The 21,792-nt window shown below is 52.1% G+C and overlaps 1 protein-coding gene across 2 annotated transcripts; it reads left to right on the top strand.

The window, feature by feature from the left end:
• Positions 1-8,097: 8,097 nt before the first annotated feature.
• Positions 8,098-16,763, top strand: NOCT (nocturnin). Of its 2 annotated transcripts, none has more exons than XM_054172701.1 (3): positions 8,098-8,375; positions 13,713-13,982; positions 14,936-16,763. In XM_054172701.1, exons 1-3 carry the CDS (start codon positions 8,192-8,194, stop codon positions 15,769-15,771), a joined length of 1,290 nt encoding a protein of 429 aa, XP_054028676.1. In that variant the 5' UTR covers positions 8,098-8,191; the 3' UTR covers positions 15,772-16,763. The 2 variants fall into 2 exon arrangements, with proteins under 2 accessions (XP_054028676.1, XP_054028677.1); XM_054172702.1 differs by lacking the exon at positions 8,098-8,375 and adding an exon at positions 10,196-10,213.
• The last annotated feature ends 5,029 nt before the right edge of the window (positions 16,764-21,792 follow it).

Here is a 21,792-nt window from a genome sequence, read left to right on the forward strand (position 1 = left end):
TCAGTACTGGGGAGACCTGAGGTATCTGGCAGGGCAGAGGGCAAAGCACCCCCAGAGCCCCACTAGCTGGGTAATAAAACCCACTCAGGCAGCACACTGGGCCAGGGGCTCTTGCTCAACCTGTAGGGCCAGTGACGTGGGGCAGAGCTGGATGCTGGCCAGGCAGTGGAAGTTGCCTGCAGCCCTGCCTCCAGGGCAGCCCAACCACCATGCTGCAGCTGGGCACACCCCTAGGGGAAAGTCCATCAGCAGCCCTGGCTGCTGGCTCCACTGCTCCAGCACCTCCCCAGTTCCAGCTCTACTGGCTAGAAACTGGTGAGCAGCGAGTTTATTGACCGAGACACCAAGGACCGTGAAACCAGGGCAACAGAGCATGAAAAACAGAAGTTGCCTTTATTTCCTGAGATGAACATTAACAGGAGGAGCACCGTGCCCAGCCAAGGGTCCTCAGCATCTCCACACCCAAGAAAACTCTTCTCCATCACTTTGCTTTTCAAGAGGAGCCCAGAGAGCAGCAGCAGTGCAGCTTAGCACATCGATATCCCACACAGGACTGGCAGAGCAGTTTCCAAAGCAGTCAGACACAAAAACCCTGGGACTCTGATGAGGAACCGATTAGATGAGGCAGGGTGTAAGCACTGCCCTACCACTGGGAAAAACAGCTAAGCCTGCTCAGATGGGACTGGGAACAATCAAGGGCTCAAGGGCTTGGACAATCAGGTGGGGAGATGAACAGGTCCCCAGGTGGTCCCTATTAACACTTCCCCTCTCAATGTCATAGACTCATAGAATTGTTAGGGTTGGAAGGGACCTCAAGGATCATCCAGTTCCAACTCCTCTGCCATGGGCAGGGACACCTCACACTGCATCAGGTTGCTCACAGCCACATCCAGCCTGGCCTTAAAAACCTCCAGGGATGAGGCTTCTACCACCTCCCTGGGCAACCTGTGCCAGTGTCTCACCACCCTCATGGGGAAGAATTTCTTCCTAACATCCAGTCTGAATCTTCCCACTTCTAGTTTTGCTCCATTCCCCCCAGTCCTATCACTCCCTGACACCCTAAAAAGTCCCTCCCCAGCATTCTTGTAGCCCCCTTCAGATACTGGAAGGCCACAATAAGGTCTCCTCAGAGCCTTCTCTTCTCCAGACTGAACAGCCCCAACTCCCTCAGCCTGTCCAGCACACAGTGCACTCTGATGCCATCAAATCATGAGGGGTGGAACCCACCTGTATTTGTGGTGTGAGAGGGGGATCCCAACAGCTGCATGTGGTAGAAGCTGAGCACCAGAATGCAAGCCACAGTTTGCTTTTGCTTGGAGGAGAGGAAGGAGTCACTGGACCCAACTGCTCCAGGGATGGAAACACAGCCCTTACCATTTGGACTGGTCATGGACTGATGCAGACTGCACTGGAACAGGGTGGAGTTCCAGAGCACCTGCAGTGAGCAGTCATCTGAGCACTACAAAGCAATCTCATTTTGAGTGATAGTGGACAGAGAAGGATGTATGATATATGTTGTGTGATGTTAATTGCTGCTGGGCATGATGCAGGTGGGATAGAATAAGGAGTGGAGAATGCCATGGGTTGAGCTGAATCTGCTGCTGATATTCAACACCTCCCTGATACCGTGCCAGCTTCAGAGTGCTGGCTGGAGGGCATTATGGGGCTTGAAGTTCAGATTGCAAACATAAGAGGCTGTGTTACCCCAGGACAACCACCCCTTAGCAAAGCCAAAGTAAGATTCTACAACAGAACAGTTCCAACCTGTACAAAGTTAAAGCTCTCTGGTATGGCCCTCTCACTCTTTCCTTCTCCCACCAGCTCAGACTGCTCATCCCAGCAAGCTGGAATTTCAGCTCCTCCTGCTTGGAGGTTGTTTTCTTGGTGCCGGGAATCAAACACGTCATTTTGCAACCTACTGAAAGGGGGATGAAGAGTGGATCCCAGCCATACCTCCCTGAGACAGGGAGCACAAGGAGAGGAGAGGGTAGGAAGAAAGTTCTCCACACAGACTGTCCCCAAAAACTCTGCTTCCTCCAACACAATGGAAGACACTATCTAAGGTCACACTCCTCCCAAGAGAGGGCCATTTGCACCCTGAAGGATAAGAAAGGTAGGAAAATAATACTTGTATAGGTCTAAAATACCTGGAGCAGTCACTGGGAAGAAGGCTGGATCCTCTGTCCCTTGGAACACAAGGCGAAGAGCAGCATTTGCAGACCACCTCTGAACGGGCAGCAGGGAGAGCCCCAGCAGCAGCTGTGCTGAGTGGTGCTAATGGGCAGCCCCAGCCCTCTTCCTCTGACCTCTAAATGCCTGTTTGCCAGGAAGCACATCACCACCAGGAGCTCCACAGGGGCAGCATCTCCACTGGTTTGGGCTCTGGAAAAGCATCAGTCAACCAACCAACCAACCAATCAATGAGTGCTCTGCAAACCCCAGGCTTTTCACAGCACTTGCTCCACCTATTTGCTTCCTGCTCATGGTAGAGGCAGACGAACCACTCCTGCATCAGGGAGAGCCCCACCACCAGCTGTGCTGCATGGTACTAATGGGCAGCCCCAGCCCTCTTTCTCTGACCTCTAAATGCCTGTTTGCCAGGAAGCACATCACCACCACCTGTGAAAACACTGATGTCCTGAATGGACAACATGCCCATTTCTGTCTCCTGAAAGACAAAAAGGATCTTTGCCTCCATGTGCTGGCTGGAAATGAATGATCCAGCACCAGAACAAGAGGACACAGTCTCAAGCTGCACCAGGGGAAGTTTAGCCTCGAGGTGAGGAGAAAGTTCTTCACTGAGAGAGTTGTTAGCCATTGGAATGTGATGCCCAGGGAGGTGGTGGAGTCACCATCCCTGGAGGTGTTTAAGAGGGGATTGGACATGGCACTGGGTGCCATGGTTTAGTCATGAGGTCTGTGGTGACAGGTTGGACACGATGATCCTTGAGGTCTCTTCCAACCTTGGTGATTCTGTGATCCTTCCCTTGCTCAGGTGCAGGCAAGCATGGCCGCACCAGCGGCTGCAACGGCTCCAAGAAGAACTATTCACACACCAGTTCTCTTCCATGTCACTAGCATTAGAAGAGGAAATTCAAATGGTTTGGCCCCAGGAAGCTAGGTGGCAGGTCTTTGGAGCAGAACTAACTACTCCAAAAATTGTTAAGTGTCAGAAAGTCAACTCAGAGAGGTGCTGAGCAAGTCAAGCCAAAGGCTGACTGCCACATGGAGAAGCAGTGGAAATTTTGATGCAATAGGCAAAGACCTCTTAGGCAGGCACTTCTAAATACAAAGTGATCCTTACAGTCCCCCCCTCCCCCAACTGCAGAGCATATTCAGATCTGAGATGAAGTGGCATGTGTGTTTATTTAATGTCAGAAGTGTCACTATTGTTCCCTCCCTTCTCCTTAGCTGCCTGGGAAGATCTCACCATCTGCTGCCCAGGCTTATTGCTACTCATCTCCCAGTGGGTTAAATCTGCAAAGCTCCACTTTCTGAGATGCTTTAGTCACCAACACACATGAGAAAGCAGAGCTGAGTGCTTTGGAAAGCCATCTATGGCAACACTGCCTGTTTTAGTCATCCATCCTCTGCCCTGCTGCCTCAGGTGAACTCATTTCAAGCCAGCCTCCCTCGAAGCTATTAAGAACCCCGTTCTGCCACCGAGTCCTGGCTCTCAACTTCTTCCCTGTTGCCTAAATATAGGTGAGGCACGGAGGGAAGAGCAGGCAAGCAGTTCCCCTTGGGGAGGGAGGATGCCCCACAGCAGGGTGATGGCAGGGAGGTGAAAGGCTCCTGGGGAGGTAGCAGGGCAAAGGGACATCCTGGGGGTGGAATTCATCCCCCAGGAAAGCAGCCACCACCCCAAGTGATGGCTTTGCTCATGGGATAAATAAGAAGGTGCTGGGATGCACGTGCTCCACAAAGTCAGAAACTGCCAGTTTCTCCTGTCAATGTGTGGGGTATGTCTGTGACTACTGTCCATCCCCCTCTGCCCCAGATCATAGCTGCCTTTCAGATCACACTTCTCCATCTCCTCTTAGGACAGGGGTACAAAATAATTGCTTTCCTGACACATTGGCCACAACAACCCCATGCAGTGCTACAGGCTGGGGGCAGGATGGCTGGAGAGCTGCCAGGCAGAAAGGGAGCTGGGGGTGCTGATTGACAGCTGGCTGAACATGAGCCTGCAGTGTGCCCAGGTGGCAAAGAAGGCCAATGGCATCCATCAAGTGTGACCAGCAGGAGCAGGGAAGTGATTCTGCCCCTGTACTCAGCACTGGTCAGGCCACACCTTGAGTCCTGTGTCCAGTTCTGGGCCCCTCAGTTTAGGAAAGATGTTGAGTTGCTGGAAGGTGTCCAGAGAAGGGCAACAAAGCTGGGGAGGGGTCTGGAGCACAGCCCTGTGAGGAGAGGCTGAGGGAGCTGGGGTTGATTAGCCTGGAGAAGAGGAGGCTCAGGGGAGACCTTCTTGCTGTCTACAACTACCTGAAGGGAGGTTGTAGCCAGGTGAGGGTTGGTCTCTTCTCCCAGGCAACCAGAACAAGAAGACAGAGTCTCAAGCTGTGCCAGGGGAAGTTTAGGATGGAGGCGAGGAGAAAGTTCCTCATAGAGTGATTGGCCATTGGAATGTGCTGCCCAGGGAGGTGGTGGAGTCACCATCACTGGAGGTGTTTAGGAACGGACTGGATGGGGTGCTTGGTGCCATGGTTCAGTTGATTAGATGGTGTTGGATGATAGGTTGGACTCAATGATCTCAAAGGTCTCTTCCAACCTGGTTAATTCTATTCTTTCTATTCTATAAGAATGACCAGATGGAAGAAGCTGCCTGGATCATTGTCCTCAGCTCATTATCAATCCCAGGATGTGGAGCTTGTGACAGTCACTGGGGTTTACACCACATGCTGAAAAAACATTTGTCGTATGTGTGGAGTTTGATAAGTAATAGATCTGCTGGGCCTAGGACTGCCACAGTGCTGGAAAAGGATTAATAGCCTGCCCACTAACCAGCATGTCTGAAACATCAGCATCTCCAGGGTAAGAGCAGGCTAAAAAGGTAAGAAAAATGCATCTCTGGCAGTCTGTGCAGACTCTGGCCTGGAGCCCTTCTCTCTCCTTGCTCACTGTTCCCAGGTAGTGCAAATATGACCCAGATGTGCATGGAATAGCTGAGACTGCTTCATGGAGAAACTTCTCTCCTTTCTCTCAGTCACATGTACCTCAAATTAATTGCACTGTTTGTCTATTTTCAGAAGGATTTTATTTTCCCTGGAACGCTATTAGGACTTCTGAATCACCCCAAGAGGTGCCAAGCAAACACTGATTCATACTCTGGAGTTAAATCACCATTCTTCCCAAATCCCAGGGACAAAGCAGGAAGTGTGGGAACCAGCTAAGTGCATCACCAGTAACTTTTGTTTCTTTCAAAAACAACTTTGCTATTGTCACCCTGGCTCGGTCACCCACAGCTTAGGAAAAGCAACACCCAAAACAGCAAAGAAAAGCACATTCAGTACAGCAGGGAGCAGGAAACCTCTCCTTCCTTCTCCTTGCAGATCACGAGGGGGTGGTTTGGCCTAAACCCAGCTCCTTGAGTCATCAGAGCAATAAGCTGAATAATGAACACATCATCCCTCCCAGCCATTAGTTACTTAACAACTGCTGCGCTCTCTGTGCTGGGAGCAGCCCCATGCAACCTGCTGGAGCAGGAGCTGGGGAGCAGCAGCAGGGCCAATGAGCTCTGGGGGCAAAGGCTTTCCTCATGGGGCAGGAGGCACAGCGTGGAAAGCCACGAGGCTAGGATGCACCAGAACGTCACCAACTGACTGACAGAAGCTGAGAACACGTTGCTCTGAGGTGAGCCCAGCTGCCTTGCCTCCTGAGCAGGGCCAGAAAGTTAGCCAGCAGCTCCGCTGTCACCCAGTCTGTAGTCCATCAGCAGTGTTATGGCAGATAATGCAACAAATCCTGGGTTACTTGCCCCTGAGGCCCCTGCAGTTAGATATTTTCTTTGCCAGATCCTGCCAGAACTGGCAGCTAGGTCATGGGTTACTTGGATCACCAACCACACTTTCTTTCCAGATGCCTATGGTCTTCCAGAAAGGGCTGGGGGAAAAAGCTGGTTACAGATGGTCATGCACGACAGGCAGGCAAATAAACTCCTTGGTCACCAGTTTGCCCTCCTGATAAGGGTGCCCAGACTTGAAAGCTGGACAGGCCCAGACACTGAGTCTGGTTAGGGAGGAAGTAGAGCTCAGTTTTGCTTGGAAGCCTCTGCCTCCACCGTGCAGATTTAAAGCAGAGTTGCTGTGATTCAGAGCTAAAACATCTGCAAGGAACGGTCAGTGTCTCAAGGATGGTTTCCAGCCATTCCCATCTGCTCTCCCCTGTGCCCCCAGTGCTGGCAGGTCCCTGTTGAGGGCAGCACAGCTGCTTCATCTTACAGTGTTAATCAGTTAATTTTACCAGTTAGCACAGTATTAAGTACCTACCTTAAAACGTTAATTGTCTTGTTCTTTAGTTCATTTCATCATCAGAGTACCAAACACTTTGCTTAGGGAGGGGTTGGTGAGACCACCCATGGCCAGGTGCACCTTTAAGCACCTAGCTCCAGGACACACATTTGAAACTGCAGCCAAGATGTAATCCCCCTCCCACGCTGGGGAGCACAGGGTTGGCTGTTACACTTAGGAAAGAATAAGCACCTACATCGCTCTAGAAAGTCAGAGCTCTCATCACATCACAGCACCAACCCACCAGAAAAGAGGGATGCAGCTCTCCCGCTGACACTGGCATTCATTCCCAGTCCCAGAGGGCCAGTTTAGCCCCCCCAGACATGAAAATTCCCTTTTCCCTGTGCCCCAAGCTATGCCAAACAACGTAAACAGCCACAGCTGCCCGAGAGCTCCGAGGGGTTGTGAAATCTCCTTTGCTGACAGAGGTTGCCTATCACTCATGAGGCAGCCTGCAAGCAATTCACCCTGGCAGCACAAAGAAACAGAGCAAAGTTGAGACCCTCTCTGAAACTTGATTTGTGCTTAGCGGTGGAGCTCAGGCAGTGCTCCTCCCGAGCCGAGCAGGCTCCTCTCTTGCCTCACTCTTCCAGAGGCTGCCTGGCTATAACCACCCCGAGCCAGGCAGCCAGTGAGTGGGGAAAAAGCCACCCTGGCAGCGGTGTGGAAACCCCAAAACCAGGGAGTGGCTGTCGTGCCTTATTTGACCCTCGTGGGAAGGGAACGGCTGGGAAGGGCAGGCTTTAAGCAGAGCTGAGTGGAACTGCTCGCCAGGCTCCCGCAGCAGCATCTCTCGCAGATCTCAGCTCCCACGACCGACCTCTGCTTTGTCGAGCAGACCAAATCTGCAACGTTTCAGGGGAAAGCGACACTCACAGGGAGAGCGCACGCCCGGCCCGCTCTGCTCAGCCGCTGCCTGGCTTTCAGCTGAGGCAGCGCAGCTGCCCCACGCGAGCCCAGGAGCGCACGGGGAGCGGGCACCCACCTCGGACACACACACACCCCTCGCTCCGGGGGCAAGACTCCCGTTACCCAATGTCACTCCACCATCCCCCACCCTCCCAGCGGGCGCCTCGCAAGCTTCCACGCGGGAGTGCACACCCTGCTCTTCCTCCCCGCTGCTCCGGGAACACGGCGTGCTGCAGGCGGGGCAGCCACACGCTCTCGCCTTAAGCGGCAGTGGGCGAGACCCCCGAGAGCCTGGCCCCGCGCGGCCGCCCGCTCCCCCCAGGAGGAGCGGCCCCGGGAGAAAGGCAATGAGGGGACGGGGACGCAACCCCCGCACCGTGACGCCCGTAGGCGCACAGCGATCCTTTTGCTGACGTCATCCGCGGAGAGCCTCCGCCAGGCGAGTCCACTCCGGGGGGGGGGGGAGGTGGTCGAATGTGCGGGCCCCCACCCCCAGAGCAGCACCTCCCCCCGCGGCAGCGGGAAGCACGACGAGGCGACGGGAAACGCCACCCCGCCGGTCCCCGCCAGCAGACCGTGCATGGACAGCGGCGGTCTCTGCGTGTCGGTCGCCGCGTGCCCCCCGCCCGGGGCGCGGGTGGTAGGTGCCGGATGTTGGGAGCGCGCGGGGTGCCGCCGCCTCTATAAGCGCCGCCGCGGGGCGGGCGCAGGAGCCGCGGCTCGACTCGTTCCGTCCTGTCCTGCTTTGCACCGCCCGCCCCGCCGGGAGCATGTACCAGAGCCCCGTGCGCTGCCTCTGCTCGGCGCTGCCCGCACTCTGCTGCGCCCCCGCCGCTGCTTCGGCCTCCCTCCTGCCGCCCCGGCCCCGCTGCTCCCCACCGCCGCTCGGCCCCGCCGCCCTGCGGGCAGCAGCGCCGGGAGGCCCGCCCGCCCTGGGGGCACCGCCCCGCACAGGTGGGTACCAGGGAGGTGCGGGGCCGCTGTAGGCCGGGTTGGAGCCGAGAGGCTCCGGGAGCGGCGGCCCGTCACGGTTCACCAGGCCGCTGAGGCCGGGCTGTCGCAGCCGGAACGGGAAGATGAGGGTTCGGATGCCCGGCTGGCCCCGGGGCCCCGTGTGCGGCCATGCGGTTCCCTAAAAGCGGAGCCGGCTCTTCCGCTTCTCGCTGGGGCGCGGGCCGTAGCTCCCGTACGCGGAGCGTGAGTCGGGGACAGCCGGCAGCCCGCCGGTGCTCCGGGAGGCTGGCAGCGGCGGCTGGGCGCACCTTGCGCACAAGCGCAGGGTGGCTGCTCGGAACGGACCCAAGTGCTTGCGGGATCAGGGCTGCAGAGGTGCTGAGGGGACTGGAGCATCCCTCTGATGAGGAGAGGCTGAGAGAGCTGGGGCTGCGTAGCCTGGAGAAGACTGAGAGGGCATAAAGGGCAGTGGGCACAAACTCTGCAGCCTGCTCTATACTAGGTTGGTTGGGCTAGATGCTCTCCAGACGTGCTTGCCTAACCTGGCCGTTCCGTGGAGTAACTCTTCTGTTGTCTAGATGGGTCAAGATATTATCCCAGTGACAGAACAGTTCATTGCTCTCCTCTCTCCCATTTAGCACTTGGTGCCAGGATGTACTTGTCTCTCAGTGGGTTTTCCTCTGATGGAGACTGGGGGGAAAAGCCCAGGCTGCCCTCAGCATGCAGTGGTGGCAGTGCAAAGCTATCGGGTTCCTGCTTGCCTGCACCGATCAATGATTACACCCTGTTCCAGGCTCCCGAATGGAGACTTGGAAAGCACTCAGGAGCCCACATGCCCTTGGTTGCACATGCAGTCCACGTGAGGACAGCAGCTCAGCATGCACCGTGCTGCCTCCCCTCCTGCCTGTTGAGCCATGGTGAGGCTCAGTGGAGTGGTGACCTCCCCAGTGGGCCTCTGCAGTTAGCTTCAGATTTGGCTGCATCTATTGGCAAGCAGCTTGCTTCTTACTGTAGCCAAAAGTGCACACCCAGGGAAGCTCCTGGTGAAAGCTGGGGCAGCACCTACCTTTGCCCCAGGCTGCTGCTGGTGGGAGAGGTGATGTCTGACACCCTTCCCACAATCCCTGAGGCTGTGTTACTTGGCTTGCAGGAGACCCACCTTTCCCTGCGGTTGTTAGCTGGGGTTGGTGCTGTTACAAAAGAGGTCTACAAGCCAGGCTGGAGCAGGTGCTCCCATTCCTCCTGTTGAAGCCAGGCCAGGATGCCAAATGGCAGGAGTAAAGCTTCATGGGGCTGCAGGGGAGAGGAGCATATGTGCCTGCAAGCTGGCAGAGCTGAGCTCATGATTAGGAGCACTCACGAGAAAAAGGATTTCCAGAGCTTGTGCCAATTCCTGATTATTCTGTGTTACTCAGAGCAGGATCTGAGGTTCTCTTTCTGGTGTTGCCTGTTGACTAGGCAGCACTGCCCTTGCTGTGACAAACTCTCTGAATCCCCCTACAAGGGACCTGACTCCCCTGTGTATGACTGGCCCAGGTGCCAAAATCAGGGCTTGAACTTTCAAGCGTGGGCAGTCTAGGGCTGCAATCCACAGCTGGCCCAAACAAGGCTGTCTGTGTATTATGATACCCTGTGGCCTAGGATTTATCACATGGGGATGGTGTTGGCCAAGTTTCCTCTGCATCTGGGGTTGCAGGGAGGGCATCTGAGGCTACTGCTGGCCTCCTCAGCAGTGGAGGCTGATGTAACCACACACTAGGTTGCAGGTGTGGCAGAGCTGTTCACCTGGCAGTGAAATCCCTGCAGTGCACAAGGTGGAGGCTCTGCAGCCAAAAGCAGTGCTGGGAAGTGAAAAGAAACCAGAATGCTCTCCACCTTACCCTAAAGGTATGGGCCCTGGCTCTGATTACCCTCTGCAGCCTCCTGGTCTGTCTGCACACTGCAGCCCTCATCTTTGAAATAAAGTCTGTGACTGCTCATTGCCTGAGATCCTGGATGGTCATCTGTTCTGTGCTCTTGCTAGGTGTCACCAGAAACCTTGAGTTTTGCACCCAGTTCAAAGTTTAATGAACAGTTTAGTTTCTTCCCTTGCCCTTACAGTGCTGAGGCATCACCCTTGCTGAGAGGAAGGCTGCTTTTATTTGAAGCACCTTGAATAGTAATTGCTGAGCTGGTGTTCCCTATTGCAACACTTCACCAAGAGAATGGCTTCCATGCTCACCACCCACTACTAAAGTGCAGGCTCAGGAGTCCACTTCTTCCTTTGCATGTACCAGCACCATGGTGTCACAGTGCCAGCAGTAGGCATTGTCCCAGAGAGTTGCAGGTCCCTTATCTTGGACTCTAAAGATGTCAGAAAGGTGACCTTCTCCTTGCCTCACTGCTATGGGCACGTTAAGCATTGCAAAAATAGCAAAGAGGGGTTGTGTTTAGGGCTTTAACAGTCAGGTTGCTGGTCTGGCCCCTGCTCTGCAGAGCAGTTCAGTCCATGCTGTGATCTCAGCACTTTGGGGACAAAGAACTTCTGCAGTCCACCAGTCATCTTGAGCTAGAGTCCTCTTGCAGGAGTAGCCCTTCAGCCAAGGACTCCCAAGCCACCTGAAAGTGTTTAGTTTGCAGCCCAGGCCCTCTTTCCACTGAGCCCTTCCTGGGCTCTCAGAAGAAGGCAGAAGTTTTTTGCTTCCTGAGATGATACTGACTTTCAAAGCTGTCAGATCAGTGCTGCAGCTGGGCTGTAGCACACCCTGTGCAAGTTAGGCTATGCTTGATTCAAAGAGCTGGATAGCTCAGGGATGATGAGATTTGGACAACACTCTGGCTTTGTTTGCAGCTTGGCAGGGGTACGAGTGAACTTAGACTTCATCCTGCTGTAACAGATGTAAGCTGCTCAGAGCTTGAGGGTAGGCTTCTGGCCTCAGACGCATTACACCAATCTTGTCCATTTCAACATCTTCCCTCTAATTCAGGTCAAGCTGTGAGCAGCCTACACACTTCCCAAGGGCTGCTTGGAGCAGAACAGCTCCCTGTTACTCCTTTGGAAAGCCCTGAACAAGCCATGTTCATGCATGGCATGGCAGGGGCTGTGCAGAAGGCTTACCACCACCTGGCTAATGTTGTGCCAGAGGGGAAGGGCAGGGGTGGGCAGGGCACAGGGCTCGTGGCTGTACTCAGCTGCTGACAGCATCCCTGAGGGAGCAGAAAACATCATGTACTTCCCTCCAGCTGCAGCACTTAGCTAGGGGTTGTACCTACCCCCAGAATAGGTGAGGAGCTCCCTGTGGAGACTTCACTGAAAGCTCTATTGATTTCTTTGGGTTTCTGCATGGCTGCCTGGCAGCTGTGGTAGTGTGTAAGCAGGACCCTGCCGTAACCAGTACAGAGCACACTTTTGTTCCTGCTTAGGGATTTCATATCTGAGCCTGCTTCCCTCACTGTGAAATGGCATTTCATCTACTTCAGCTGGACTTGGCTTCTGGACAAGAGTTGTAAACTGAGACACTCTGCAGAAACTTTACCCTCTAAACACAGTTCCCCTAGAAAAGCTTTGTGAGCCCAAGATCACATCTCAGTTCGAGGAACTCCTGGTACTTCAAACCTGAACTACAAGGATGGAGGTGGGGAGAGGCAACTTCCTTCCAATGTAAATCCCTAGTTTATGACTTAGAGCTGTTCAGAGGCACTGTTCCACTGGCTTACATGTACAAAACATGTTGACAGAAGTATTTTTCAGTGTCTTTAGAAGTACTTCTTTTCCTAAAGAACATGAGGCTGCTGCTGCAGGGTCCTTTCTCTTCTCTTTTACTCCTTCTAAGTATGTTTACTGAACTGTTAGAACTTCCATCTTCCTGCCTTCCCCTCTAGCCAGGTAGGTCACCAGCTCTTACACTTGGTAATGCTATAATTCAGGCTAGCAAAGGCTGCACCTGCAAGTGTGGTGGGTAGCACCCCAGATCTGCCACCAGATGTGAGCTTGAGATGCTCAAGTCTCTCCTGGATTTAAGTAATTCAGAGGTGCCAATAAACTCCCAAACTGCTGTGGGCCAACAGCAATGCAACACCAAGTTCTTTTGCTCAAGATCACCTTTGCAAAACATGTTCAGAGTCAGTAAGCAAAGCAACAACAAAACTCTGCCAGCATTGCCTCTTGAGCTGTGGTGTGAGCAGTGCTCTTCCTGCTGGTGTTTGAGGAAAACCAAGTGTCCAGGCATGCTGGACAGGCAGAGCTCTGAGTGTGGAAAAATGCAAGCACAGCCTTCTTTCAACTACCCCTGCCTGCTGGGGTGACACTTCAGAGCAAACCTCTCAATGTCATGAGCCCTGTGCAAACTCTTCCACAGCTCCCTGAAGCCCATCCCTTAACACTAATGGTCTCCTGTGTGTTTGCAGTAAGCAAGCCATGGGGCATTGCATTTACTGGCTGTGCTCTGGTGAAATAGAAGGAGGAGATATTTTGCAGCACAAGGCTATAAAGGCCTCCACCTTGGGGGCTAGCTGCTAGCAGGTATTAATAGGGAGAGGTAGGGGACAGCTGCTGCTTTGCAGGATGTGCTTAAGATGGCCAAAGGAGGAGGAGGTCACTGGGTCCTGGAACTGCATGACCACAGGGTGTGCTGGAAGCCTCCAAACTGAGGCACAGCATGAAGGAGTGAGAGGCTGAAGGGAGAAAGAAGGGTGAGGGGAATGAGTGTAGGGGCATGAATGGGAGCTGGAGACACCCTTTCCTCCACATCCTATAGTATAAGCCAGGAGAAACATTTGGCCACTCTGCTCATGAAAAGGTTTCAGCTGGTTTGGGGCAAATGAAGCTGTGGTCCAAGGTTCCCATGAAACACTAATGTGAGGGAATTAGTCCCCTTGCTTGCTGCTCTGCAGGCAAGCAGCCATGGGGCATCCCAGATAGGCTTAGGGTACTGGGCCACGCAGAGTGCCATCTCCATCAGTGACAAATGCTGCCCATGAAATAAGGAGCAGAAAGTCCACCTGCTGGACTCTCTCCTCCATGAAGAGGGAAAAGGTATGTTCTATTCTGTTTCCTACAACACATGCAGAAGTGCATCTGAGCCCTGCTATGCTGGATGAAAGACTTCTTTCCTTTGAGTACACCTGCCCAACACCTTAAACCAGACCATCTGCATGCTGCAGAGCCTGCAGGCCCTGACAACAAAACTCTACGAGACTGTGGACAGAACTAACCCTCTCTGCATCCTTCTCTGTCGCAGGAATAGGCTGCAGTACAAACCACAAGTTGCTGGCACTGTATCAAAGTTCTCTGTAAGGCACCTTAGTGGTGAGAAGAGTCATGGTGGACATCTCTAACACCCTGTGTTTCCTTCCCAGTGTGTTCCATGGGAAACAGCACCAGCCGGCTCTACAGCGCGCTCGCCAAGACGCTGAGCAGCGGCGCCGTGTCCCAGCACCAGGACTGCCTGGAGCAGCCGGACTCGGCACGGCTGGACCCTATAGACCCCAAGGATTTGCTGGAGGAATGCCAGATGGTGCTGCAGAAACGGCCACCCCGCTTCCAGAGGAGCTTTGTGAACCTGAGGAAGAACGCTGCCAGCAACCACCGCCCCATTCGCGTCATGCAGTGGAACATCCTTGCCCAAGGTAGGAGCTGCCTCCGAAGCTCAAGGTGTGACCTTGAGATCAAACCCAGCAATGAAGGCCTTTAAATGCAGGTGTGCCTAAGTAGTGAGACATGCCAGGGACTGGCAGAGCAAAGGGAGAGGTGAATGACATGAGACAGAACCGACTGAGGGGGAGATTCTCAGCGCTTCTGTTCTGCAGGAAAGGAGGTCTCCCCTTGCAAGTGTGATACCCAGGGTAGCCCTGAATGCCTGTGCTGACTGAACATGATGCACTGAAAAAGCTGTGACAACTTCTAGACAGATGTTAACCTCCAGGAACAACTCATCCTTTTGTAAAGCTTGCCTACCATGAGTTTGTCAGTGACCTGTTCAGGGATTCTCACAGGAATTCTTATCTTTCAAAATCATTTGAACTGATTTCCGCCCCCCCCACCCCAGACCTCTAATATCAAGGCTGTAAATTGCACAACAGCCTCACCTGAAAGTCTTTCAGGGTGGGGAATCCCCATGCAGGGACAGCCTTAACATTCTGCATTGAAGTCCCTCCTCATCCACTGCACTTTTCCTTAGGCTTAAGGTGTGGCAGCTGCACGTGGAAGTGCTTGGCACCGTGTAGTGACTTTTGGGAAGAGGGGGAGGTCATCTTTAACTTGTGTTTGTAATGGAACTGGGTTTGGAGAGGCTTCAGTGTTTAGAGAAGAGGCTCTCACACCCATTGGCAAGCCTGGCAGCCTTGGAGTGAGCAGCTACTCCGGCATGTAAACTGATCTAAACTCACACTGCATCCCATCACAACCTCTGGCACTGTGACTGTCTGCCCTCCTGGGGGTGCTGCCAGCAGCTGCTGCAAGGTGGCAGCTGGCTCCCGAGAGCAGAGCCTTTGTGACCTCTACAAAACCTGGAGCAAGACCCTGTTCTAGCCCTCCATAACTTCTGTATCTTTTTTTTTCTCCCCCTTCCTGCTAATTTCAGCTCTGGGAGAAGGCAAAGACAACTTTGTTCAGTGCCCCATGGAAGCTCTGAAATGGGAAGAGAGGAAATGCCTCATCCTGGAGGAAATCCTGGCGTACAAGCCTGACATCTTGTGCCTGCAGGAAGTCGACCACTACTTCGACACCTTCGAGCCGCTCCTCAGCCGACTGGGCTACCAGTGCACGTTCTTCCCGAAGCCCTGGTCCCCCTGCCTCGACGTGGAGCAGAACAACGGCCCCGACGGCTGCGCCTTGTTCTTCGTCAAAGAGCGCTTCCAGCTCGTCCACAGCGCCAACATCCGCCTGACCGCCATGAAGCTGAAGACCAACCAGGTGGCCATCGCCCAGACGCTGAAGTGCAACGAAACCGGGAGGCTGTTCTGCATCGCCGTCACGCACCTGAAAGCCCGCACGGGCTGGGAGAGGTTCCGCTCCGCCCAGGGCTGCGACCTGCTCCAGAACCTGAAGAGCATTACCCAGGGCGCCAAGATCCCGCTGATCGTCTGCGGAGACTTCAACGCGGAGCCGACCGAGGAGGTCTACAGAGAGTTCTCCAACTCCAGCCTCAACCTCAACAGTGCGTACAAGCTGCTGAGCCCCGACGGGCAGTCCGAGCCCCCCTACACCACCTGGAAGATCCGGCCCTCGGGAGAGTGCCGGCACACGCTGGATTACATCTGGTATTCCCAGCACGCCTTGAACGTGAACTCGGCCCTGGGCTTGCTGACTGAAGAGCAGATTGGGCCCAACAGGCTCCCTTCCTTCAATTACCCTTCTGATCACCTCTCTCTGGTGTGTGACTTTAGTTTTAACCAAGACCCCGACAGACTGCTGTGAGGTGTTGGAATGCCACCTGGTATTGATTGCCGTGTCTTAACTCACCACTACTGTATTTTAGAGAGAACTTTTGAAGCTGGAAGCTCCTGGAGGATGAGGAAATACCTTTGGTTAGATGTTATTTTGGGCACTCATTTGGAGTTATCCTTGTCCTTCAGCACTTGTTAACCTGGAGCCTCCCAAGAGAGGAAGAAAGGAGTTGTGGGGTTGATTAGCCTGGAGGAAGCTCAGGGGAGACCTTATTGCTCTCTACAACTACCTGAAGGGAGGTTGGAGACAGGCAGGGGCTGGTCTCTTCTCCCAGGCAAGCAGCACCAGAACAAGAGGACATAGTCTCAAGCTGCACCAGGGGAGGTTCAGACTGGGTGTTAGGAAGAAGTTCTTCATAGAAAGAGAGATTGGCCATTGGAATGTGCTGCCTGGGGAGGTGGTGGAGTCACCATCACTGGAGGTGCTCAGGAGGAGACTTGATAGGGTGCTTGGTGCCATGGTTTAGTTGATTAGGTGGTATTGGATGATGGGTTGGATTGAGATGATCTTGAAGGTCTCTTCCAGCCTGCTCTATTCTATTCATTGTTCTCCTGGTGGTGGTTTTGCCATGTCAGGGCTTGAAAAATGGAAGGAAAATGAGCTTTATCCTTTCACTAACCCCTGAGTTTAAGGATTTAATCCTCTAATGAATGTGGAGGCCTTACTATGTCAATCCAAACACTTGTGTTTGTAAAACAACTTGCCCTAACAGCATGCTGCTTTTATTTATTTCATGCTAAGCTTATGCAGGTACCAAAGGGAACGAGGCCTCACTGCTCAGTGAGATCCTCTTCAGTCTATTTGTTTTCTGTTGCAATGATGCAGTTCAGACACAAACAAATCTAAGTTCACATTAACGTTTTCTTCTCCTTTTTATGTGACTTGCTAAGAGGATGTCACTAAAAGTGAATAGGTAATAGCACAGTGTGAGGAAGGCCCCCTCCAGTAAGACCAGGTGAGGAGAAAGAGAGAAACTACATCATACAGTACCCTCCTCACTTCTCCAGGTAAATGTGCATGTCTCCATGACACACCTGTGGCCTGTAGGTATACACACAGTGACAGTTACCTTTGCCTCTTCTCTGCTTCCCTCCAGAGGACACACCTATCCAGAGAGCATTTCCTTCTCTGCTTCAAGTATTATTTTTCTAAATGGTTTAAATTTGTAGTCTTGTCCATCTTGCTGTTTCAGTACAGGGACAATCCTCATGTTGAAATGCTTCCTTTTATTTATCTTCAAAACCTAAAACTACACTGGAACCTGTAAGAAGATAAGATTTATTTATTGAGAGAAGTTGATGATCCTGCATCTGACTTGAAATCATACAAAATGCACTCAAGAGCCTCTTCCCCTGGCCCAGGGGAGCTCTGGCAAAGCACTCAGGCTCCAGCAGAGCTGTGTTAGTGTAGGAGCTGTAGTGCGTGGAGTGGTGCTCACTGGAACAGCACAGGTATTGCACACATGGACTGTAAACATGCCACTCTGCTGGAAACTGAGGTAGAAAGAGAGGAGTTGGGAGTTGAGATGACATTTAGCTAGCTGGGCAAGATTAGGCAGAGCAAGTAAAGCAGTACTTCCATGTGTAGTAGGGCCCAGAGTAACTCTTAAATGTTCCAGGTGTTAATAAAAGTCTTTGGAAAAAAACCTGTCATGTCTCTGCTGTCATCTCTTTCCTTTCCCTAAGCAGGAGAATCCCTCTCAAGTAGGGACTGTTTGAGCTTCAAGATAGTGGTGATGCTTCTCATCTTCCACACTTCTGTCCCTGAGCCCTGCAGTTCTGCTCTTACAAGCTGGCACACCTGCTTTGCTTTCCCCACAAGTGCTTTCTCAGACTTGACATTCCTAAATGCCCCAACAAATCTGTGGTGAAGGGAGTTAACCTTCAGCACTGCTCTCTCTCCCCTAGCTGAAGATGATGCCTAGACTCTCTTACTGTACCTATGACTCTTTGCAACAGTTGTGTGGAGCTACAAACCTGTCCAGTACTGCAGTGCAGGGTGCAAGCGTTGCCTTTGAGGGCTGCTAAGCACACTCAGCAGAGCAGGCACCTCACAGCAGGCAGCTGTGTGTCACTTCCTCGTGAAAGGTCACTTGAAGAGCAAGAAATGCCACAGGTATGTGCTTTACACAGCCCATAAATCACTGTATTTGTGTTGCTGGTGAGTGAAATACAGGACCTGCAACTGGAAGTCCCAGATTCCCACACCAACACTCCCTTTCAGGTGAATGAATGCAGGGCTGTGTTGCCCTTCCCTAATGTGCTCTCTGCGTGTGTTCCTGACCCTTGTAGGATGATGTCAGTGATCTTGCTTCCAAGCAGAGCTGCTCAGGCCCCTCTAACCAGATTGAAATCCAGGATTACTCCAACAAGGGTAGATTTGAAATTCCCCAAAGCATTTTAGGACCAAGGAGCCCAGCTTTCTTGGTGAATGTTCTTTAGCAGGCCCATGTGCATCAGCTACCGCCAGCCAGGGCCTCTTTAAGGGCAAATCTTTCTTGGGGCCCTGGAAGCCAGAAGGGATGGCTCCCCTGGAGGAAGATTCTGAGCCAGAATCGAGACAGTGGTGACATCCCAGAGAAAGGCAGACCTTTCAGCATCCCTGCCATAAGCACTGCATACCAGCTGGACTGAGACAGCTTCCTTTTCATGGTGCTGGCTGCCCTCAGTTCCTCTCTGAGGAGATGAGATGCAGCACTGCTCCTTCAGGGTTCTCTTCTCCTCCATTTCTTAGGCTGTTCCCTCTGCTGGTCTTTGCAAGGAGAAATAACACAATTGCTCATTAGTAGAGGCAGCTGTAGATAAAACACTTCTAAAAGCAACACCACAAGGTTGAACTGTAAGATGGTACCTTTAAAAAGTTAAATCCTTGCTCACCTACCACCCTAAGTCACACCAGAAGCTGGGGTTTCCACTCAGCTCCTTTTGGCAGTTTCTAGAGAGGCTACACTTCATGGCAGAAAGCTGTGACCCGAGAGTAAAGATGATGCTGTACTCAGATCTGTGTTTGGAAAAACACACACCCCCCCCAAAACCCAACCCAACCAAAGCAAACCACCAAAGAAAGCCCTTCCTTCCCATTTTACTTTTGCATAAGTAACTCCCTTTTCCTAAGGGCAGCCAAGGGCATCCATCAGCATGGTCCTGCTGCAGTGACTGCCAGGGCACAGAGCCATCACACCCATTATGGCAGGCTTTGTTTACCAGCAGGGGCAAAACTATTGCAGCTACAGAACTCCCACTGGCATTTGCACAGGGTGATGACACTTGGTGTCTGGGCAATGCTTACACCCATTCTACTCAGACCCTTGCTTTCAATGCTAACTCCCCCACTGAAGAAACCAAACTGCAGGGAAATGGCAAGATGTGGGTGATCTTGCCATTACTGCAGAGCTCTTCTGAAGCATGAAGGGCTGAGATTCTTCTCCCATTCACCCTGGCCACGTGACAGTGGATGCTCACTGCTTCATGTCCTTAAAGGGTAATTCTGAAGGCCAGGGGCGGGTGGGAGAGCTGTGAGAAGGCTGGGGACTTCTCCCCATCAAAAGGCAGCTCTTAATATTGCCATCCTCAGAAAACCACACATCCCTGCTGCAGCACAGCAGTGAACTCTTTTCTGCTGTATTTTAGTAACAGGTAGACAAGATGCAGGAAATCAGCTGGTAGCTTCACCTTTTTAGCTCAGTGCTTGCTGTAAGTATGTATTATGCAGACAAACTAGAGAACTTCAGTGAAATACTGCTCTTGCTTTGTTTTATTCAGCAAGAGGCCAGCCTTCAGCACTGAAATGCTTTAGCCTGCTATAAATATCAGCACATCAAATACTTTCATAGGAAGAAGCAGAAAGATTTAGGTTTTTTCTTCCCCCTATGCAGCACTACGACTTTTACAGTAAGAATGTCTTCAAAGCTCTTCTTGTGGCTGTCTGCCTCCCAAGCACAGCAAGGCTAAAAAAAGACTCAACAGATTCCTTTAACACAAGCTGTAGGAGAGTTTTCCCTCAGCCCCAAGCTAGCTGAAGGAAGCAATGACCCACTTATTTACTGAAAGGCAGAAGCTGTTGCAAGCTTGTTAAAACACTCTCTCTCTCTCTGAGAGAACAATTAGATCAGAAGCAGATAGTGTCATTTGCATGTTCCTCACTTAATAAGCTTTGTACCTGCTATCTGAACTGTCTCTACAAGGCAAAAGTTGAAATTAGGTTGCTGTGGCTGTGACAATCTTCACACATAACTGAGATCCCTGCTGCAACTGTCACAGCAAGTAAAAGCTGAGGTTTCTGCACCTCTTGGCTTTCTCATCAACTCTTCACTGCCCCTGGCTCACTGATCCTTGATCAGCTCAGATGTAACTCTCCAAAATCCTAAAGTTGAGGGAATCAGTTAGCAGAGCATCCCAAGAGCTCAGGCTTCCCTGCAGCATGCTTTACCTGGATCACTTGAGTTGTGTCAAGGCACAGAACCCCTCTACTAAGCAAGATGGACTTTGTCCAAGAGAGTGTAGGAAGAGCTCCCATCCAGGGTGGGAGTGCCCTTTCAACTTTTCTTGCCATAACTCAGAAATTTGGATACTCAGAACTTTACTCCAAGTTGCAACTCAGATTCTTTTTGCTGTGGATTACACACACCTTACTGTAGCAGTTACCTGAAAAGCAAGGATGGGTCTGTATCTGTAAAATCAGTGATACCAGGGCTGTACCTGTCTCAACACCTTCTGGATAAAGCATGCTCACTTCATACTGGAGTTTCATTCCACTGACATACCTAGCAAAGTTACTACTTGCCAAGGAGGAGTTAAGCCTGGACTCCTCCATGTCAGCCACCAGCTTCAGATGCAAAAGCTAGTCCTGCTTTCTGAGCTATGCTTAAGCAGACAGGATGAAATCACTGCCTGCCCATGACACAAAGCCTATTTCTACTTCTAGCTAGCAGCTAAGTTAACAAAGCCATGCATGGAAAGGTTAATGAGAAGGGTCTTCATCGTCTGAAGCCAGGTCAAGTACTCTTCCCATGTCACTTGCAGTGTCCACTCATACAGAGATTCTCCAAGCACTTGATGCCCTTCTGCTAAACATCCTCTGGCAGCCAGCAGCATGTGTGCCGCTCACCAGGTGGCCAGGGGAGAGAGCCAAAGGACCATCAGCAGCTCTGCAGCACCACCAGCAGCACCTCAGAGCACTGCTGTGCCTACCTCACCAGCAGTGGAGATAGGCACCCTTCATTCCTTTCATTTTGGCAATGACATGATGAAGTCTTGGCTCTAACTTAAGAGAAGCAGGTCATCAGCTGGGGATCCTATCTGTTTCCACGAAGACAGCTTGTCCCCATTTGACTTCCAGTGTATCTAAATTAGGCATTGGAAAGGTCTTAGCTAAAAACTCCAGAGACAGACATTTCATGCTCTGAGACACAGCATCTCTCTCACATACTATCAGGTAACAGCCATTTAGAAAAGGACTTCTCACAGACAAAATGCTGCTACTTTTCTCTCTTCTGGCTTGTTCCTTCTACCTGCCTCCCTCCATGCTGTTCACCCAGAGCACTAACTAGTGCCTCTTAAACAACCCACTGCACAGCTTCCCCCTGCTTGCCTTTCTGTCCTACCTCTTGCTTGGCAACATAAATCCTCTTCCTTCTCCTACATCTCCTCCAGCAAAGGAGTCTTTGTCCTCTACCCCAAGTCAGACACAGCTCACCTGTAAGAACTTCTGCTTCTTTGGGTTATGTGCTGGTGGGAGGGACTGCTGTCTTCCACAACATGCTTTTGTACCTGCTTCCCTTTGTTCATTCACTCTTCCTTAACCTCTACTTCTCTGCTTAAGAGCAAGAAAAAGGATCTTTTCCAGAAGAATTCCAAAGTTCCCCACACGCTGGCCTGGCTGTAGGGAGCTATTCCCACCTTTCTTACCAGTGGGAAGAAGGGGGCTTACTGCTAGGACTCTAGAGGCAGCTCATTTTTCAGTATTAAAACTTAAGAGGGAAAGTAGACTCCA

This window comes from Dryobates pubescens, chromosome 24 (assembly GCF_014839835.1).
Source record: "Dryobates pubescens isolate bDryPub1 chromosome 24, bDryPub1.pri, whole genome shotgun sequence".
NCBI lineage: Eukaryota > Metazoa > Chordata > Aves > Piciformes > Picidae > Dryobates > Dryobates pubescens.